This window comes from Urtica dioica, chromosome 2 (assembly GCF_054948205.1).
Source record: "Urtica dioica subsp. dioica isolate 48M chromosome 2, U.dioica_male_clone48M_v1_H2, whole genome shotgun sequence".
Taxonomy (NCBI): Eukaryota; Viridiplantae; Streptophyta; class Magnoliopsida; order Rosales; family Urticaceae; genus Urtica; species Urtica dioica.
In genome coordinates, this window is record NC_142757.1 from 47,291,394 (window position 1) to 47,312,892 (window position 21,499).

General features: G+C 35.7%; 2 protein-coding genes across 4 annotated transcripts; one reads left to right on the plus strand and one right to left on the minus strand.

The window, feature by feature from the left end:
* Positions 1-3,688: 3,688 nt before the first annotated feature.
* On the minus strand, positions 3,689-9,175 carry LOC149405096 (uncharacterized). Of its 2 annotated transcripts, none has more exons than XM_089606687.1 (7): positions 8,797-9,175; positions 7,542-8,006; positions 6,839-6,988; positions 6,628-6,758; positions 5,952-6,000; positions 5,130-5,557; positions 3,689-4,705 (listed from the first exon to the last, which is right to left on the minus strand). In XM_089606687.1, exons 1-7 carry the CDS (start codon positions 9,119-9,121, stop codon positions 4,061-4,063), a joined length of 2,193 nt encoding a protein of 730 aa, XP_089462813.1. In that variant the 5' UTR covers positions 9,122-9,175; the 3' UTR covers positions 3,689-4,060. The 2 variants fall into 2 exon arrangements, with proteins under 2 accessions (XP_089462813.1, XP_089462812.1); XM_089606686.1 differs by having other exon boundaries at positions 7,542-8,009.
* Positions 9,176-14,965: 5,790 nt separating this feature from the next.
* LOC149405097 (trafficking protein particle complex subunit-like protein) lies at positions 14,966-20,261 on the plus strand. 2 transcript variants are annotated; one of them, XM_089606825.1, is made up of 9 exons: positions 14,966-15,375; positions 15,750-15,811; positions 15,906-16,020; positions 16,121-16,244; positions 16,397-16,477; positions 16,715-17,056; positions 17,242-17,408; positions 17,490-18,292; positions 18,377-20,261. In XM_089606825.1, the coding sequence occupies exons 1-9, from the start codon at positions 15,035-15,037 to the stop codon at positions 19,858-19,860; spliced, it is 3,519 nt and encodes a 1,172-aa protein (XP_089462951.1). In that variant the 5' UTR covers positions 14,966-15,034; the 3' UTR covers positions 19,861-20,261. The 2 variants fall into 2 exon arrangements, with proteins under 2 accessions (XP_089462951.1, XP_089462952.1); XM_089606826.1 differs by having other exon boundaries at positions 15,154-15,375; positions 15,906-16,036.
* Positions 20,262-21,499: the final 1,238 nt, after the last annotated feature.

Genomic DNA, 21,499 nt, shown 5'->3' on the forward strand with positions numbered 1-21,499 from the left:
TGTTGCTCATAATTTGGCGCGGTTTGCTCTTATGTTAACTCGGAGGTGCGTTGGACGGGGCTTATCCCGTCATGTGCCATCCGTGGAGTTCTTAATGATATTCCCCTCGATATAACCACGGTTTTCCTCCGCCATATGTGAGGGCTTTAATATATTTGCTCGTGATTCCGTCCACGATTAATAATAAAAAAAAAATTAAAACTGTGTTTGTTAGCTGTTTTATATTTGAGTATTATAGCAAATTAGTCATTATAAAATATTGATTTTGCAATTTAGTCAACGTTTGGTTAATATTTCAATCTATCATATTTTGCAAAAATAGAGTCAATATCAAATAAGCTGCTTTATACTACCAACGTTGACTATGAATCTCATATAAAATGCCAGTATAAGCTCAAAATAAACGTAAAATATACATTTTTTTAATTTTGAAGGAGAATCAATGAGTATGATGAGACAATGAAGAAATCTTACATCATAAATCAAAATTAATTCGAAGCGGTTGTAGAGTATTTTAGTTATTGAGAGAGAGAGAGAATAAATCAGTAATTTAAGGATAGAATCAAGGAACCCAAAGTCAAATAAACATATTTGCTACTTTGAAAATTATTTAATTAAATACACATTCAAGATTATAATAGAGATTAAATTTGTAGTTGGATTATCAGTTATCACATAAGTAAAATTAGCTATTTTTTAAATAAAAAATTAAAAACTGTTAATTATTTATCAACTTAACGTTTCACGTGTTCTGGTTCATATATATTTTTGTTATGTTTTTATTTTATGGTCTATAGACTCTCTATACTCAATTCAACCCGAGTTTTCTTTTCTGACTTTAAATCAATTAAACCTATATTCTAGATAGTTAGGTGCATAAAGTCGTTAGCTAAGGTGAGATCTTATATAATAAAAAGGAATAATCATGAAGAAAGTGTTCTAGACTTCTAGTCTATGATTGACTATTTAGATATTTTAAAAGTCGTAACAACTACATATCGAATAGTTGGAGTGGTTAAGTTCAGCAGGACACTTGTTTAGAAGATAATAATTTCATTTCTTTATTTTTTTTATGGACTATAAGAAATTCATGCATTCACACAAATGTATGATTAGTTACGTTTGAATATTTAAAACACAAATTATATATAAAAAAAATTAAAAATTTAATAATGACATTTTACTATTTTTGGGGATTAAACTTACACCTTCATACTAGACAAGACATTATAAATGTGGGTAGTGTCACCCAACTGAGTCCCTGTGAGAATCTGTTTTTATTTCTTGAAATTTAAGTCACGAATGTGTCATTCCTTTTTTAGCTCCATATTGATAAAATGTCATCTTCATCATTAATATATAAGAAGATAAACTGCATTTGAAGAAAAATCCGGATCACAGTCACTCACTCGTGACTATGTTGCTGCAAATTCCTAAATTAATTTACTGTTGGTGTTGTTGCTGTTAAACTTGTGTGTTTGAGAATATAAAAACATTCATTTTAATATAAAAACTAATGTGAATTTTCTGGAAAATATCGAAAATTCGTTACAATACAAAACATTTTCATGTTGTTGTGTTAAACACTCATGTAATTCCTAAGACACACAATCAAACCTCCATGTTTTACCAATTTATTTAATTAGCCGAATTAATTCACACATAAAATATAAATTGTAAAAAACATGCTTTTAAAGCATGCACCGATTATTTTGACTTTGTCGAGCTGAAACCAATATTGTGCGCGACGATTGTATATTATTTGAAAGACAAAACCAGCTACGTACATACAAACCTTTTCAATAAAGAGGAAAGGTTTGTTCAATTTATTAACAAACTAACCCTAAAAAAATGTTGAGGAAATGAAGAGGATTTATTTTCATTAATGGACTGATTTATAACAAATAATTGAGTGCGCTCTACTCATTGTTTCTAAGATTTAAGAGCATATATGTAATCCTCATTGCGAGAGGTATAAAATAAATTATTGATTTGCCAAAATCAAAGATAAGTGAAAAGAAAAATTTATGTTCAAAATATCTTGAAAATGTCAAAAATGAAAAAACTTAGATGTGTCGTGGTTAGATGTATACATATATATATATATATATATATATATATATATATATATATATATATATATGTGAGACATGTAAGAGCTATGTAAACTTTGTTGTGCTTATATAAACTGAAAAAGTGTATAGATTGTTTCGTGATGTCTCTTAATAATGTTCTTAATAAGTTATGTAACAACGGTTAATTTACCAAATTAAATAATTAAAGCCTGTAAATCAAGAGACAATGAATTGGTACCCAATTCGGCAAATCGTACCTACGTATGGAGGGATGCAATCCCAATGGTAAAGAACTTCATCATCTATAGAATAAGTACAACTGGTCCAATTTAAATGATAATCTTTCAGATAATGTTCGTGCAATTGACAGAAACTCTGTCAATTGCACGAACAGCGACAATAAAGAACAAGACAAAATTAAACCACACAAAATACAAAGTGTTTTCGCTCAAGAACTCTCACAAAAACTTTAAGTGTGTAAAAAACACTCCTATGGAAAGACTTTCTCTTTTATAGGAATTGAAATCTAGCAATAGATTATAAGGGTTAGGATATCCCAATTTGATCGCCAAGTTTTGATTGGTGGAGAGAAAATCGGAAGAAATGGAGATGGAGAGGGAGAGACACGGAGATGAATTAAGCAATGAAAAAAAAAAAACAGATTGAGAGAGGTTGATCATTAAGAAAATCAAATGAAAATCAATAAACATTAACATCTAAACAAACTAAAAAACTGCTCATAGTAGTATATGATCTTTTTTTCACACGTAAGTCTAACATTCCAAAACAAACGGAATATACAATCGGGATTGATATTTTTCTTAGATTGCCACGTAATTAAGAAACCGTAGTTCTTATTGATGAGAACTGTAATTATTTGTAGTAATATGTTACTACGGTTTTTTTTGTTTTGTTTGAATAAACTAAAAAAAATGCAAAGTCATATATATAAAAGGTAAAGACTCCGTCGTCTGAACTACAGACATGTCGCCGTAGTCGTTTTAAAATAATTACGGTTTTCGTTGTGGTTGCTAAACGTTTTTCTGGTAGTATTATTTTGTTAATTTTTTTTTAAATGTTGGCTATTTCACAATCACAACATTACAAATGGCCTTATTCTTGTCTTGTTTATTCAGGTTGGGTCATGGTTAAAATTAAATGATACCCAAATGAAAATTTTGACAAACATTCATTCTATAAATATAGAATACAAAAATCATCACTGGCGCGTTAGCGGTGTGACACTGGCAATAGATCCCACTTATGTTCGACGTAAACAAGCATCTGAACAAGACCTCAGTGCTTCGTCCCGAGCTGACACTGATTTTGACCAAATTCTATCATTTCAGCCTTCGAAAAAAATAATTCGCTAAAATGTGACACTGCTAATTCCAGTGGCGATTATCATTATTCATAAATATATAGGGGTGTGCATGACATAATTTTCCGTCATTCAAGCCATTAAAAAATGGATTTTATTTAGAGTTTTCAACGAAAAACTGTTGTACGACGGTTATAACTACGGTTGTGAAGTTTGTGAAAGGGAACCAACGTCTTTTGAAGTTCCTTTTATACCAAAAATAAATAAATAAATAAAATAAAAACTTGTCTATAACCATTATCCATTCATTCTAATTCCTCAATGAATTGCATACAAATTATTAAAGAATAATGCAGATCGTAAGTGGATATCTCGTTTGAGTTCCCAATTTAGGAATATGACAATTAAATCACATAACAATCATGAAGCAGTCAAATTCAAAAATTTGATGAAACAGTCCATGTATGTTCTAGTCTAAACCTCATTTTTTTGCCCAGGAAAAGGTAACCTAAGAAATTATACAAACCTTGCCTCAGCACGTGAGCAAAGGTTTTTTTTTCATCAACATAAACGGGCATCCATAAATAAGGAAAGTGCATTTATTGGTAAAAGTAAAAAAAAAAAAATCACAAGGTAAGTGGTACAACCGTACAACCCTCTATAATTAACCATACATCAAACGTTGGGTTTTCTTAGAAAACTTACTAGGTCCATAAGTAGACGTGAAAATGTCGTATAGGAGCGGGATCTGAATGAGCGCGAACAATGCAATCGGAATTACGGCGAGTATAGCGGATGGAATGACGATCCACAAACCGTGATGAAACATGAGAGAAAGGCCGGCACAAAAAGCCGTCAACATGGCGACTATAGAAAAGAAGAGAGTAGAAAGGCCGAATATGAGCTTCTTGGGCAAAGAGGTGAGAAAATCCTCCTCCCCATAACGGGAAGTTAGGATTCCCAAAAACATGAGCACCGAAGAGGTCGCCGCGGACAAAGCCATGGAGTTCGATATCATGAAGACTCTGAACAACGTCTTCTCAGCGAACATGGGATATCCACGAGTCTGTTCGTTTCCTCCGGGGAACGTGAACGCCGCAGCAAACGTGACTGTGATGATGAGAGCGCCGACGACAGTGCAAGAGCTCGACGTGCCTTTCATCCATTGCTCTCCTGCGATCACCAAATTCTTGTGACTGTCTGTGAATATTTGGCGCGCTGTTAGGAAAACTACCTTGTCCACAGTTGAGCCCGGATGGTCCGCAGTGGTCACAGTAGTTGCCTCTTGGGATGCAAGCGCTTCTACTTTCTATCAAGTAAACGTGCAACGGTTAAAAACTCAGCTTTATCGGTACATCTTCAAACATATTAGGGAGCAAAATGATTTCATTTTGAAAAATAATGATAAATAAATTTTTTGAAAGTGATAGATTGCTTATATAAATCGTCAAAAATTTAATGATAGTGAAAAAAATTTGTGACAACATCACTTTAGCTATTCAGCTAAAAATTTGAAACATTGATTACTTTACCAATCAATTAATTTCAAATGACTACTATGTATAATTTTTCTAAAATTTAGAAAAGTTAACGATCCAACATTATCCAAAGCAATTGGCTAAAATTAAGGTCATGAATTACTCCTATCGCGATTGTCAAGGGTTTATTCCCTTATTGTCAATTTATTTTGAGATTGGAGACCATGATACTTCAAATAAACAAACTTATGTTACCTTAAACCACTTTAGTTCACTTTGCATTTGCAAAGCTGCTCCGGGTATGCGATTGAGCACCATAGGATTCGCAATTATAGCCGCTTTGTGCAAGATGTTGCTCTTGTTCTCATCACAATAGTTAGCCATTGCCACTTTTTCTCGGAGCCCGTACACTAGGTTGAATATCTCGGGCTGGCGGTGTATGATGGCGGTCTCGATCACTTTTCTTGAGACAAAAGGACCCCAAACTAATTCCGGATTAGCCTTCATGATTCGGGTTATGAACTCAATGTTCCCGTGGTACGCGGCCTGAACCATGGCGCTGCTCATCCCCGCGTTCTTTAGTCTTTTCCTGTCCGACATCCCTTCTATCACTCGGCAAACGTGCTCTAGGATTTCCCTCGTCTGTTCGCCCACCACTTTCAATTTGTATATGCTCTTTATATCTGTGTACGCATATTTTTAGCCACTAACTTTGAGTGAAAAAAGAATCATAGAATGAGACACAGATTGGTGAAGGCACTACAACAAGTTATAGACTCATAAGATAAGGTGTTGAGCTATAGCTACAAACTTGTGACTATTTTCTATTTCCCCTCCATAAGATAAGGTGGGTCAGAATATAGACCCGACAAATGGCGGGGGATATTATAGCCGCGAGTTAGCAGTTACAGTCGCGGGTATCTGAAATAACAACGAGGCTTCAGCAACGACTTTTATCGAGGCTGAAGTCACGGTTAAAGCATATTTTGCCGCAATTTTTGGGCTTTGGGCTTCAGCTGCGACAAATGTCACGGCTAAAGACCTCATTTATTGCAGTGAGAAGTCTTGTATGCGTACCTAGAGGTCGGAGAAGAACTGAAACCGCCCATCCCAGCATTCCAAAGCACTACATTCAAAATGTTGATTGGCATAAGATGTTTGTATCATTTTCTAGTAGTTTAATTCACATGAAAATGGCAGTCTTTTTACTATTTTTTTTTTTTTTGTACATTTGCTTTTACTTGTTAAAAAAAAAAATTATGTTCCAACTGAATGATCATAGATACAAATTTTATGAATACAGATTTTCGTAGTGGAAGTAAACTGATAGACAAGAGAAACCAAATCTGCTGTTTGAATTCAAATTATTTCTTCTGAGTTACTAATATAGTACAGGTTTTAAGTTTTAACTGCTAAATGACCATTACAAGTGAATAAAACATACCAAATCGCCATTAAAAAAAGTCCAGTGGCTATCTAGCCATATGAAACGTTAGTCAACATTTCGTTAATTTTTTATAAATAGCCGCGTAAATTTATATACGCAGAGTAAATTTCTAGTAAATATGTGTAAATAACGTTAGTTACGTCATATTTTTGACTATTTACAAAAAATTTACAAAACGTTAACTAAAATGTAAATTAGCAAGTATATGAAATTGGCAGATTTTCTGCCTCCACGTTACAATTTTTTTAGTGTAAACTGTGACACAAAAAGAGTAAAATTCTTTAGATAATACAGTGTAAACTTTACCTTCCTCCCAGCGACGGAGAAAGAATCGATAGCTTTATCAGCATTCATAGCTTCTTTGTCACTTTGATTGTCCTCTAGATTTTCAATTTCCACCGATACGTGATTAATGACCCCACTGGATATGTGAATCCCTATGTAGTAAAACAAGTATTATAAACACCTAAAAAAAAAAAATCCAACAAATAACAAAGAGAAGAGGAAGTTTATATACGCTCATATATCCATCTCCGCCAGAATATCAAGGTTGATGCATTGTCAGTAAACAGTTTGGAAGAGGCCAACGCCCACAACGGCGATTTTCCCGGATCATCCACTGTGACCACCAACTGCGGGGCTACCCGTAGCAAACTCAAAGCGACATCTAATTTTTTTTCAATACAAAAAAAAAACAAAAAAAACAGTCTTTGGGTTGATTAGAAGATCCTTTCAATCGGCTATAATCCATTACTTGAACGAACTAGATCTTGTGGAATCATATTGAATATTCAAGTAATTAGCTAACTATCCAAATTTGCTAATTAGCCAATATTTGTTAAATTTTTAGTTAATAGTCAATATTTGGTAAGTTTTTGGTAAATAATCAACAGTAAATGAGCGTAAATAGGTATTTACATGCAAGAAAAAAAATCAATAACTATAAATAAACATTTATAACTGCTCGAATTATTAGCCACTTTAATTAATAATGTAAGTGCGATAGGGTATTTCAGTCAATTTATTTGTGTAAATAATTGGTCATGGCTATTTACTACAAATTTACCACAAATTGGCAAAATGGCAAAACTTAAATGTAAATATGGCTATATATCTAACGGACCATTGAATATTTGACGATACATTATGTACTTTGCTAAAAAAAAATAGATCATTGTTTTCTAACCACACATTGTCTTAACCGAATTCAATTTGCATACCGTAGTGTTTGGAGTAAATAGCCTGGGAAAGAAGGGCGGCGCAGTGGATGCCATCGTCGACGTTAATTAAGGTCTTGATGGGCGTGACGGAATAGAGAAAGGGGACCATATTCCTGCGGCTGCTGACCATGGCGTAGCGGACGGGGAGGCCCTCCGGGCGCATGATGGTGGCGAGCTTCCCGTGTCGTCGGACGAGGCACCGGGCGATGGGGAGGCTCCCTATCTCGATGGCCGCGGCTAGAGGCGTCAACTCGTCCACGCGCCTCGTCTCCATCTGCTCGTCCGTCATCCGACCCACTAGCTTCTCCACGATGTGGAGGTGGCCCTCGCTCACCGCCACGTGGAGGGCGTTCTTTCCCGAATACGAGATCTTGGCCTCGATTGCCTCCGGGTTCTCGTCCAGGATTGCCCGCGTCTTGTCCCAGTCCCCGCGTTTCACGGCCTGGAGCATCTTCCAATGCAGCACTGCTAAAAAACACCGTGCTTCGTGATGGATTGGTCTCGAGACGAAACTATTCTTAACATTGTAAATTAAGTCAACCGGTTAAAATTAATCGGTCGATTAATTTAACTTTGCTTTGTTAGTTATTTTAATCTAGACTTAGAATTTGTCTTTGTTAAGAAAAAGAAAGAAAAAAAAAACGTGTGTTAGTCGTTAATGTTACTTTGTTGTGGCATTTGAAACATGGGTAAGTGGTTTTATTAGTAGTGGACTTAGTGGTTTAGTAGATCCTCTTTTTTCTCCTAATTTAGGGGTTAGTTATTAGTGGTTAACGTATTTATTATGTTGTTGCTATATATATATATATATATATATATATATATATATATATATATTTCAGAGTCTGTATTAACATCTCTCACTTCAAAAAAAACGTGAATTGAATAGAAAATTATTTCAGACTCTATTTTCTTTTCTTTTCCATGTACATGTTGTTTTTCTTTCTTTATTTTTTGATGTATTGTTAGGGACCATTTCCAACACTTTTTAGTCAAAATTAACCGGCGAATTATGTTAACCGGTTACGGTTAACCAACCGCCAAGAAAATGAAATATTGAAAGTAATAGTTAATCGGTTAACCGTTCTAAAATAGTTAACCGTTGAAATTAAATGGTCAAAGGTTTAACCGATTGACCAATTTGTCCAGGACGTCCCACGTCGAATCGGGATGTACCTTCCTTATAAAAGTTTGAGGCGAAACACTATAATACTTTTACACGATAAATTACTTGGTGATGGTATTTTGAACTTACTTGATTCCGTTTGTCTATCCTCGGCCCTCGGCCTCGTGGGTTTCTTGTTGTACTCAGCTTGCAGAGCAGCCCAAGCCTGCCTCGCTGAGCTTATGTCCTTTATCACAAGAAACGGCTCTGTCGCGCAAGATATGAGAATGGCGTGACGAGCCAACGCATTTTTCTGCTCCGACAAGAGTTCAGCTTTGCCGTCTTTGACGTCGGAGTCAACGACGGTGTCCCAAAGATCCCGACCCTGCAAGTAAGACTGCAACTGAATACTCCACTTCTCGTAGTTGCTTTTTCCGTCCAAAAGCTCGTTGACGATCGAAGTAGGTGTTTCCATTATATTCGCTCGCCAGATCAAGTGAGAGAGCTGAAAATCTTACTAGCACTGCTTATATTGTCAAGGACGCTATATAGAAACTATAATTTGTTTTATTTACTTGACCCGTATAGTTAGGCCATGCTATTATTTTCGTCAATGCTTTTAAATTGAAATAACGATGTTAATACGCTTCTCGAGGTGGGTGAAACTCTATTATAAAAGAAGCTATATTTTGTTTTATTTACTTGACCCGAATACTTAGGCCAAGTTATAAAGATCGTCCACTCTTTTATAATGATAATACGTTCCTCGGGATGTGTGAATGAAACTGGGTTTTCTTTCCACGTGATTTCTTTTGGAGTCTTGAGTTAAGTGTAAACTGTAAACGTATAATTCGTCTTATATTTGGAGAGAGAAGAAAATTTAGGAAAAAAAGAAAGGGATGGGTAAAAGACAATACTGAGAGAGCGACAGAGTAATTATGGTGCTTACTTAATTTAATACAAAATTTACTTTGTTTTTTGTTTTTTTTACATAAAGTTGACTTTGAGATTATATACATCTTTTATATAAAAGAGATTTGTAAACGACCAGTCTACTTATAGAAGAGATTTTTAAATTATAATCTAACTATCAATTTATTTAGGCAAATAATTCATATTTCTCATACTTTCAAAATTGTTCTTGATTTTATAAAACTTCATTCTTATTTGTTTGTTAATTCCAAATTTTTTTTTCAGTTATTCATCATCGGATTTGAATCATGGAAATCTTTTGTCAAATTGGAGACAGATATTTTCTTTTTCGAATGGTAAATAACATTTACTATCGAATGGCCGGATCGTAAATATTATTTACGATTAAAATTATCTTGCGATTTGCAACCAGGATATTCGACGACTCATTTGGAATAAATGGCTTAGGATCGTCGATTTCATACATGTTCTTCTATTGTTCTTATATTATCTGTTGTCTACATTAGTCATTTAATCCTTCTTAGTTTCTGTTTGACTAGTGTAGGTGTTTAGGTTCTTTGGTTTCATAAAACTTCGTTCTTATTTGTTTGTTAACTCCAAATTTTTTTTCCAGTATTTCATCATCGGATTTGAATAATAGAATCGTTCGCAAAATCGGAGACATGTATTTTTGTGTTTCGAATGGTAAATAATATTTACTATCGAATGGTCGGACTATAAATATTATTTACCATTAAAGTTTCAGAGTTTCGGTTATGCTGCTCTATGGGTTAGTCGAATTGGAAATAATATTTACCGTATTTTATAGTCAATCTAAGAGAGAATTGATCGGAGATGCGGGATAGGGTTTAGATTATGGTGTTCTATGGTTAGTCGAATTGGAAATAATATTTATTTACCATTTTTCCCAAGTTCTGAGAACGGAGACGTCTTCGTCGGCTTCGGAAGTGGCGAAATCAGAAAATTGGTGGCGGAAAAGGATTGAAGGATTCGAAATCGACGGAGAGTTCGGATGCAATATCAGAGGATTGAAGGATCGGAGTCGTAAGCGAAAATTTTTGTGTGTATTTGATGAAAGGTAAGATAGGAATATATTGGTAGTGGATTGGGCTAGTTACCTAATTTAAGTGATAATTGGTTAGAATTTTAAAGGACATGGTCAATTAGATACCTAGTCGGCCCCATATAAAATCGTATTTATTAAACAATATATATATATATATATATATATATATATATATATATAAATAATAGTAATAATAACAAAAAAATCTAGGAAATATATAACAAAAACATCTTCAGTTTTAGTTAAATATTGTATTATTACTCCGTGGTTTACATTTTATTATTATAAAACCCCAATTTTAATTTACTGACACAATTCTCTCATTTGTTTTTCTTTCTATCACAAAAAACCTTCACTATTTATGTGATTTTCAATTCCCATGATATTTTCACATTTAAAAACTAAACAACCATATAACTTTCAACTTTTAAATTTTTTGTAGATAAATATTTTACAATAATACAAATTATTTAATTAACAAACTCTAATTTTTGCTGACTTTATTCATAAATAATTTTAAAATATAAAAGTCAAATACTATAAATCGAAAAATTCCTATGTTCCTGTCATGAATAATTGTTGGTGTAGAAGTTCTTTTTTTTAGAGGAAATGGCGGCAAAAAAATCCAATGTTTACGGTTGTAACACTTAAGTACTCATGTTATCACGGGAAAAATACCCAAAGTCAGGAATTTGTTCCTCCGTTAGTACCCGAGCCGTTAAATTGGATGAAATGGTATGTGTCACCATCTCAAAATAAAAAATTAATTTTAATTATGTTTAAATTAAAAAAATGCTCTCTATTTATTTATGGTGTGACTTTATCATACATATTAGAATTAAGCTCTAGCAACAACTATTAACGTCTAATATATATATCTATATATATATATATATATATATATTTAACACGTCTAATATAATAAATATTTATGACTTTGAAAAATTAATGATAGTGAAACGCAAGTAATGACAAAATAAGATTTTGTTTTTTTTATTCTTTTACATATATGCACTTAAATACCTGTAAATATATCAGTCTAGCCTCATGTAAAAAAACAAAAACAAAAAATCTTATTTTGTCATTACTTGCGTTTTACTGTCATTAATTCTTCAAAGTCTTAAATGTTTATTATATTAGACATGTTAAATATATATATATTAGACATTAATAGTTGTTGCTACAGCTTTATTTTTTAATTTAAACATAATTAAAATTATTTTTGATATTTTTAAATTTGGAGATGGTGACACGTGTCATTTCATCAAATTTAACGGCTCGGGTACTACGGTTGAACGAATTCTTGACCTTTGGTATTTTTCCAGTTACTTTTAAAGAATAAGTATTTAAATGTTACAACCCGTAAACATTGGGTTTTTTTGCCGTCATTTCTTCTATTTTTAAATAAGTGTTTTTGGGCCTCGAAGATTAGAGTTCGTAGCCCGAATCTACTGAACTGAGCGTGATCGGCCCATCCCATTCTTTGCTGTAGTGAGGTCACTTTGAGGTTAGCTTGCCAAATGTCCGAGCTATATCATTCTAGCTCAGCTCAGACCATTTAACAAATTGCTCAATATATATATATATATATATGAAGATGAAGACCGATCAAACACTTCTTCATCAACCGCCCCACTCATTCCAAATCGAAGAGAGACATGCGCCGCGAGCTCCGCAACACATGGAGCTAGGAGAATCGATTTTTTAGACTAAAAATAGACAATGGATGTGACAAAATTCGACACTTATTGTACATGTTATATGTTTTTCTCTCTTTTCCAACCTTCAAAATTATTGTCTTCTGTTCCTCAACTGTATCGAGCTCATGAGCTCCACCCGCAAAGGGTATTTTATTCCGATCCAAATAGAAAATTTCAATTTTACATTAAATTCATTTATATTGTGATTATATATTTCGCTTCTTCTTTTCAAATCATCGAGGGGATATGACATAAATTAGTTTGAGGTGAAGAACTAATTAAAACCGGATTTTCATTATTGAAAAGTTGAGACTGTTTATTTCTCACATCAATAGTTTAGTGCCGGTTGTGGAACACATCAGGCTCTGTGTCGTTGAAAAGCTCGATTTAACTCCTCGAAAGAGTAACAAAAGATATATACATATACACACATTGCTACTTGATCAAAAAAAAAAAAAATATACACACATTGCTAAACACGCCATGATGAATAACACCACTACGACCACAAAACTGAGCTCATAGATGTCTTCCAAGATGAAAAATATATCAGACGCTCTTCTTAGAAGAAAGCCCACCATTTGCAATTGAGCAGAGATCTCACATGTCATCCTGAGAATTTGGCTGCATCATGGCAAGCCAGGCTAAACAGGAATCTCGCATCAATACAATCCACGTTTTGACGAGCTCGGCGTGGAACACTTAAAATTTAAGGCAGGCATAAAGAATGCTCCCTAGGAAATTATTTGAATTTTTCAGAGATACTAGTGTCACCTGGAGCTAGAATCTAGAATATGATCCCCCTTCTCCATGATAGAGTCTATGGTATAATGTCTTGAAAGAGAGAAGATATTAAAAAAATAAATAAACATGGATGTCTTTGTGTGTTTTGGTCGTGGCTATGGAAGGATATTGATAGCCTTCCAAAACTGGTGTCCTCAAACCCATCAATCATATAAACAGGTCAACGTATCTCATCAAGGTTGAAACTATATCTTCTCTCATTGAGTCGCATACCAATGAGTGACATTTAAGCAATAAGAATAAAGTACGTATTTAAGTAATTTAAATTACAATTAATTGAGTAACTAAGCCAAAAAAAATTCGGAGACTTGCTAAATAACCAATCTTTCGTAAATTTTAAGTAAATAGTCATTATAGTCATATGATGTTATTTGGACGTTTTTACCATTCCATTTATGTCATTGGAGTCTGATGATCATTTATAATTAGTAACAGATATTTACAACTATTAATGTCTTTTTGACTTTGTTAATAAAATCTCGTGACTATTTACTTAAATTTATCAAATGTTGGTTCTATGGTAAAACTTGAGTTTTTATATGATTATATATCTTGAGAGCCCTTCGAATTATCATGTAAGATATAACAAAATCATGTGTGTTTTCTCTAGCCTTGACGAAACGCTATGTCATCTAAGGGACTCATAGCCAAGACTTAATTCTGTTGATGTTGTCATCAAATATATTTTTACATTTCATTCATCCTATTTAATTCGTTAAAGACTAAGAGGAAAATAATATGTATAAAATCAAAGATTTCTAATTAAATGCCACAACCATATTCTCAAATATAGTCTATGATATTTATTTCATTTAGCATTTTAAACCTCAAAAATTATACTTTGACGACTCGAAAATGTTAGTAAAAAAATACTGATTTTTGCACTAAGTGACTTTTTTTGTTACATTTCTCAAAGTGAACTATATTCAACATTTGAATATTATTATTCTAATTTACCCAATTCAACATATCAAATTGTTTAGCCTGATAGAGAGATCTTATGGACCATGTGAAGAATGCTTAAGACTGAATTATTAGACAAAGAAAATTCACAAATTTTGTTATATTAGAAATGAACATGAAAAAAGTTTGTGGTATTGTACAATTCCTAATATCCTAAGACTGAAGTGGATGTGGTATGGTACTATTCATGTTGTTTCGAAGGCCGAGGTGATATTTGGGATCTAGGCTAGTAATAAAATTGGAAAAATTTCGTAATATGCATCAAATTCGTATTGAAGGAGATAACAAGACATTGCTCGATAGCGTAAGAGAGAATTTTTAAAAGAAAAAAAATAGTTATCCAATTATTTATTGGGTAATCTAGCAACGTAGCCAATTTCAAACATGATTTTAATTATATATCCAACGTTTGATAAATTTTATAATCTAGTCATTTACATAAATAAACGGTTAAAAAATATCGGAAATATCCTTACGTAACATAAATCATAGAAATCAATTGCTAATCAACGTTTCAGTCAGTCAAAACTTATCGCGTGTAAAATAAATAAAATCAAATGAAATTAACCTAAGAAAACTTGATATCGCAACTAAATAGACTTTAAAAAAAAAATATTATGAAATAAATTAAGTTAACGTGTACTAAATCTGTATTATTTGACTGTGATCAATACGTTGCCTACGTGTTTATGTTCAGCCGATTTTAATAAAGGTTAATGTATTAAATGAAACGTCGGTTAGATTGCAATATTAACGTTTCAAGCGATTTATTTCGCGTAATTTTTTTTATTTTTTATTTGATTTTAGTTTTGCTATTTGTATTTACAAACTCCTAGATTACTCTCTTGAAAATTGGCGATTGATATTCACGAGTGGCTTGCTGTTTTTGGTCGTATACACTCTCTCTCTAAAGAAGCCATCAATGGAAGAGTACCCGGAGGAGATCCGGAGTCCGCCGGTGAGCCTTGTGGCGGTTGCCGGAGGCGGCGATCTTCAGCCTGCGATTTCTGCGCACCTGCACTCTCTCCAGCCTCCGATCAACTCTCTCGCTCTCCCCAATCTCTCCGACATCTCTCTCCTCCTCTCCGGTCACCGCTCTGACACAGAGCAGCCGAAAAATCCGGACGGGATTCTCCGCCGCGATTGGCTCCTCAAGCACCGCACCAAGATTCCCTCCGTCGCTGCCGCGTTCTTGTCCTCCGAGTCCGTCTCCGGCGACCCCGCCCAGTGGCTACGACTCTGCTCCGATCTCGACTCTCTCAAGTAATCTAAAACAAGAAATCAATTACGTTCGATTGATTGTATGCTGTTGTGTCGTGGTTACGAATTATGATAGATCACGAATGTCGATTTCTCATAGGAGTTAAGACTCTATTTCGGAGAGATTAGCTCGCAAATGCTCGATTTAAATTGACCTAGCTCAGCATTCAGACTGACTAATTTCAGTTCAATTCGTTTCAGAGTTCGCATTTCGAGTTAAATGTTTGATTTTTTCCTTGAATTATAATGAACTCCGTGAGATGATCGAATTTGAAGATAGAACCGAAAGGGTTGACCCATGTCTGTGATGTTTGCTCTTTGTTTTCATTGGGGGTTTGAATGAAATGTCTTAACTTATGCATTTGGTTGAATTGCAGAGCGGTGATTAGTGCGAAGAACATTAAATTGGTGATTGTGGTTGTGCATTCTCATTCCAAGGGTCAGTTTATGTATTTACTTATTTATATTTCTCGTCATTTTGCTGATGCTGTTAGGAGTACAATTTCATGAAATGGGAAACTGCGTTGATACAGATGACATAACGGAAGATCGAATGCTGGCACTGCGGAAGCGGGCTGAAATTGATCCCAAGTATTTCATTACCTTTTCTCAAAACGATGAGAATGAGATTAAACAGTCTCTGCAAAGGCATGCCATTTTGTTGGTATATCAATTTATTTTTGTTCAAAAGAGAAATGTAATGATAGAGAAACGTCTTATCCGGTTTTACTCTGTTTATTTGGTGCAGGCTGGGAAGCATTTTTGCAGAGCTTGCGAGCACGTATTATAAGGACGAAGGTCGGAGGATTAAGTCGCGGATTGAGAAGAAAACAGTCGGATCAATTGAATTGCATGTTCGCTATTGCTTCAAGGTTAGCATTTTTTCGTTCCAGATTAATATTTTTGTGCGCTCAATAAATTTAGTGAAGAAATATTAGATAAAACCACTGAATTAGGAGTACATTGATATTCGCTCAACTTTTCTGATGCTAATAACGATGTCTATTTCTGCAAAAACGTATAGATTGCAGTGTATGCCGAGTTTCGAAGAGACTGGGCTGAAGCTCTCAAATTCTATGAGGAAGCCTATCTGGCACTGCGTGAGGTATATGTTCACTCTTCACTGTTTTCAGTTTTACGATCTTTATCTGTAAACACGGTTTTGTTTATTTATTTAGATGTTATGCTGAACTTTTAGCCAACTTTCCTTCTAGGCCTAGATGAAAGTTAGCTTGACAACTGTTTCAAGTTTTAACAAATACTCTTTCTGGATAATGAAAATAAAATAAAAACTGTTTTTACCAATCTCTGTTGTTCTTGTCCATGTTAATGTTGTGTACAGATGATTGGGACATCAACTAGGTTACCTCCAATCCAACGGTTACTTGAGATAAAAACTATTGCAGAGCAACTTCACTTCAAGATATCAACATTGTTACTACATGGTGGAAAAATTGCTGAGGCAGTTGTGTGGTTTCGCAAGCACAATGCTTCCTACAGTAAGCTGATAGGAGCTACAGAAGCTATTTTTCTCCATTGGGAGTGGATGAGCAGACAGTATTTGGTATTTGCGGAGTTGCTTGAGACAAGTTCTGCTTCCGCTCAGAACATTTCATCTCTTCCTCTTGACAGTGGAGAGAGATCGTTGACCGAGTGGGAATGTCGCCCAGCCAACTACTATCAAGTAAGTATTAACATGTATGTATTGAATCGCTCTACATTCACAAATCTGTGTCTTCTTTGGCCAGCAACATGTAACTTGCTTTCGGGGGGAAAAAGGAATTTTATCCATTTCCATTTAATATGGTTGATAGTTATTAAAATCGTTTAGAGTTTGTATTATAACATAGTATGTTAATATTGGAACAGTTAGCCGCTCATTACTTGAAGGAGAAAAGATCTTCGTTAGAAATCGCAGTCTCAATGTCAGAAGCATTTAATGGGACTGACAGCAGTGCTGACTCTGTAGAGCCTTCAACGTATGTGGGTCAGTTTGCTCGACTGATTGAGGAAGGAGATGCACTCATCACTCAACCGTAAGCTTTAGTTAATGATATCTTGGATCTTTAATATCTTTTTTACTGAAATATGTTGGAACTGGGTTTGCTGTCTTTCAGCATCACGGACGAAGAGTACATTCATTACGCAATTTCTGAAGGGAAAAGATTCCAAGATTCCTTTGAAATCATCGCCTTGCTCAAGAAGTCTCATGAATCTTTTAGCAGCCTAAAAGTCCAAAGGATCAGCGCTTTCTGTGAAATTGAGATGGCCAGAGAATACTACAGCGTGGGCGATTTCAGCAACGCAAAACAACTCTTCGATGGTGTTGCTACTCTGTACAGGCAAGAAGGATGGGCAACTTTGTTGTGGGACGTCTTGGGTTATTTGCGAGAGTGCTCAAGGAAACAAGGTGTAGCGAAAGATTTTATCGAATACTCTCTTGAAATGGCTGCGCTACCTGTATCATCTGATACAATCGGCCGTTCTTCTGGAAAAGAAACGGGCCCGGCGGGGTCTGCTAGTCTTCAACAAAAGGAAGCGATACACAGAGAAGTGTTTGGGCTTATTGGAGGAGAGTCGGAGCTCAAAGTGTCTGGAGACCATCCGATTCATCTTGAGATTGATCTTATCAGTCCCCTTAGAGTTGTTCTTCTCGCTTCTGTTGCTTTCCATGAACAAGTAATCAAGCCCGGTTTGTCCACCCCAATGACGCTCTCCCTTCTATCTCAACTACCCATTAACGTTGAGGTTGACCAACTCGAAGTCCAGTTCAACCAGTCTGCGTGTAACTTCACTGTTGTCAATTCTCAACGAGCGTCTTCACTGTCTGATGGTAAAAATGGCCTTGAAGTACAAACTGCTCCTTCGTTGACCCTTTCTTCGAATAAGTGGCTAAGGTTAACGTATGATATCAAATCTGGTAAATCTCCATTTTTTTTGTTATATCTTATTGTTGTTTTTGGTTGACATATAATGAATTTGATAACCTTGTTCATTGATTCAGATCAAAGTGGGAAGCTTGAATGTGTGTTCGTTATCGCCAAAATAAAGCCCCACTTTACAATCTGTTGCATAGCTGAAAGTCCAGCGTCAATGGGCGATTTGCCTCTTTGGAAGTTCGAAGACCGAGTCCAGACTAACCCCACCAAAGACCTCGCTCTTGCATTCACCGGACAGAGAGCCATCCAAGTCGAGGAACCGGATGCACAAGTGGGTCTCGAATTAGGTGCCATCGGCCCCGCTTTTGTTGGAGAGAGCTTTATCGTACCCGTCACCTTAACCGCTTTGGGCCATTGTGTCCATTCTGGCGAATTAAAGATCAATTTGGTGGACGTCGGAGGCGGTGGCTTGTACAGTCCGAGGGAATCCGAACCCATTTCCATGGATAACCCTCACGTCGAGCTTCTCGGCATATCAGGATCGGACGGCGAAGATGAGTATGGTCCGAGCGCCGATCGAATCAAGAAAGTACGAGAATCGTTCGGGTTGGTTTCCGTACCGTTTCTCAAACCAGGCGAGTCGTGGTCTTGCAGGCTGGAAATCAAGTGGCACACGCCGAAACCCGTGATGCTCTACGTGTCGCTGGGCTATTCCCCGGAGAGCGACGAGTCAACCGCTCACAAACTCAACGTCCACAAGAGCTTGCAGATCGAAGGGAAAACGGCCCTATCGATAAGCCACCGTTTCATGCTTCCATTCCGGCGGGACGCGTTTCTACCCTCGAGAATGAAACCCGTCTCCGACCCCGATCATCGTCCGGCTCTACCTTCGAACGAGGAAACCATACTCATTGTCAGCACCAAAAATTGCACCGACGTACCGTTGCAATTACTGTCCGTCTCGATCGAACCCGACGATCACGGCTGCGAAAGCTCCTTCTCTCTGAAACCCGATGGCGAAAACTTAGATCCCGATGCTGTCGCTGTCGCTGCCGTGGTCGTACCGGGAGAAGAGTTCAAGAAAGTTTTCGGCGTCACACCAAAACCGAATGTCTCCAAGCTCAGGCTAGGAAGCGTGTGTATACGTTGGAAGAGGGATTCTGGGTCAGCCCGATCTCCGGTCTCGACCAAACAAACGATTCCCGACACGAATCTCGAGCCATCCCCGTTGGTCGTGAGCCTGGAATGCCCGCCCTACGCCGTATCGGGAGTCCCGTTTATGTATCACGTCAAGATCCGGAACGAAACCCCGTTGCTTCAGGATCTCAAGCTGTTGCTCGCGGACGCGCAGGGTTTCGTATCGTCCGGGTCCCACAACGATACGATCCACGTCCTCCCTAGATCGGAAATCCGTCTCGGCTACAAGCTCGTCCCGCTTGCCTCGGGCCCGCAGCAGCTCCCGAGGTTCACTCTGACTTCGGCAAGATACTCGGCCGCGTTTCAGCCTTCGAACGCTGCTTCGACCGTTTTCGTGTTCCCTTCGGAGCCGCGATTCGATGCCACTGCTGGTTTGGCTGGCAAAAGGGTCGAGCCCGTTGCAGCTGAATGAACTGTTTTAATGGGTTTTCTGCAGCGAAATTTACTGTTGCGCGAGTGAAGAAAGAATCGCTTGGTTTTTTCGAAGACGAGTTTTTGTAGCAAAATTATATGTATGGGAATGAGGTGTGAGAGTATAATTACTAATAATTGCTATACAGTAATATACACACACACAGAAACTAGAAGGGCAATGGGCTTCACTGAGGTGATGGCAATTAATTAGCCTAAAATAACAGTGGTTATAAATTACTATTATGTTAACTTTATTATTATTATTGGTTTATTATTATTACTTTTTAAAGAAACAATATTAGAAGTTTTTTTTTTTTTTTTTTTTTCGTGAAGGGACAAAAAGTTGATTCACTTCATATCAACGTTCTCTTATGTAGTAGCCTATTTTTGTGTTCTTTTCTTTTGGACCGATCTCTTATTGTTGTTGTGATTATGAAGATCATGGAGTATTCTATCACTTTTGTCCCAAGGATTTAAATATGGTTTTTGATGCCGTTTCGAGCTTCCTGATTTATGGAAAATCGACACGCCGACGGAAAATCGAACGGAAAAATGTGGAAAATGACAAATAAAATACCGTTTTCGATGGAAAACCGACGTGCCGATGGAAAACCGAACGGAAATAATGTTCCCTAATATATTAAAAAGATAATACACACACACACACACATATATATATATATATATATATATATATGTATCTTTTGAATTTTTAAACTTGAAAAATATATTCCATATAATATCTATAGATTCAGTACGTATTTATATATGTATTTGTGTTTATTTTTTTTTTTTGTTGAGAGTAATATGTATAATAATGTTTTGGGTTTAATATCTATAATAATTTTTATGGGTTTAATTGTAAAAGTGATTATTTCATTGGTCGTTATGCTTTTATGGTGGTTTAATATTAAAAAAAGCCAATTACTTTTATTTAGTTATTTATATTTGCTCTTATTTATTAGACTCGAGTACATATTTTTGGTATTGTTGTAAGTCACAACTTGTATTTGGTATTTAAAGCTAAAAATTGGGTATCAAATTTGGCATTTGAATGTTAATGAACTGCATTTATTTTGCACAATATCTTATGATCTTTAATAGTATTAATATTTTATTTCTTAAATACGATAAGTAAAGTGCATTAATTTTAAATGGTAATATTTGATATGTCATTCATTATGCAATAATTGGCAAGTTTTCATTAAATGCAATGTGTCAGGTTTGATATTGACGTTTACACTTTATATTTAAAAAAAAAAAACCAAAGAAAACTCTAACTTTCTCTCTCTTCTTCAGTCATCTTCATACACCACGCCACCATCACCATCTTCATCTCTTCTTCTTCAATACTCAGCCAATTTTAAAATCCAAAACTCGTCCAGATTCACGCCGAAACTCGTCTCATGTTGCCGAAAAATTGTGGAAACCCTCAGTACGTCCGATTATCGACGAGGACGAGCGAAACTCGAAGAAAGTCGCCGAAAAATTGTCTTCTTCTCGCTTGCTTGTTCTGGTCCGAAACTCGCCAAATCGTCGCCGTTTTTTTCCAATTTTCTGAAAATTTCGTCGAGTGAATGAAGTTTTTACTCATTAAGCTGACCGAAACGACCGGTCATTTTAAGTGGAAACAGCGT

What these genes read in the sequence shown, in the direction of transcription:
- LOC149405096 (XM_089606686.1), bottom strand. Translation starts at nt 9,121, where the DNA reads ATGGAAACACCTACTTCGATCGTCAACGAGCTTTTGGACGGAAAAAGC. An exon ending in GCGGAGATGGATATATGAGC is followed by an intron (nt 6,759 to 6,838) that starts GTATATAAACTT and finishes TTTACTACATAG; the next exon opens with GGATTCACATATCCAGTGGG. An exon ending in GTGAACTAAAGTGGTTTAAG is followed by an intron (nt 4,706 to 5,129) that starts GTAACATAAGTT and finishes TTTACTTGATAG; the next exon opens with AAAGTAGAAGCGCTTGCATC.
- LOC149405097 (XM_089606825.1), top strand. Translation starts at nt 15,035, where the DNA reads ATGGAAGAGTACCCGGAGGAGATCCGGAGTCCGCCGGTGAGCCTTGTG. An exon ending in TGTGCATTCTCATTCCAAGG is followed by an intron (nt 15,812 to 15,905) that starts GTCAGTTTATGT and finishes GCGTTGATACAG; the next exon opens with ATGACATAACGGAAGATCGA. An exon ending in GATGCACTCATCACTCAACC is followed by an intron (nt 17,409 to 17,489) that starts GTAAGCTTTAGT and finishes GCTGTCTTTCAG; the next exon opens with CATCACGGACGAAGAGTACA.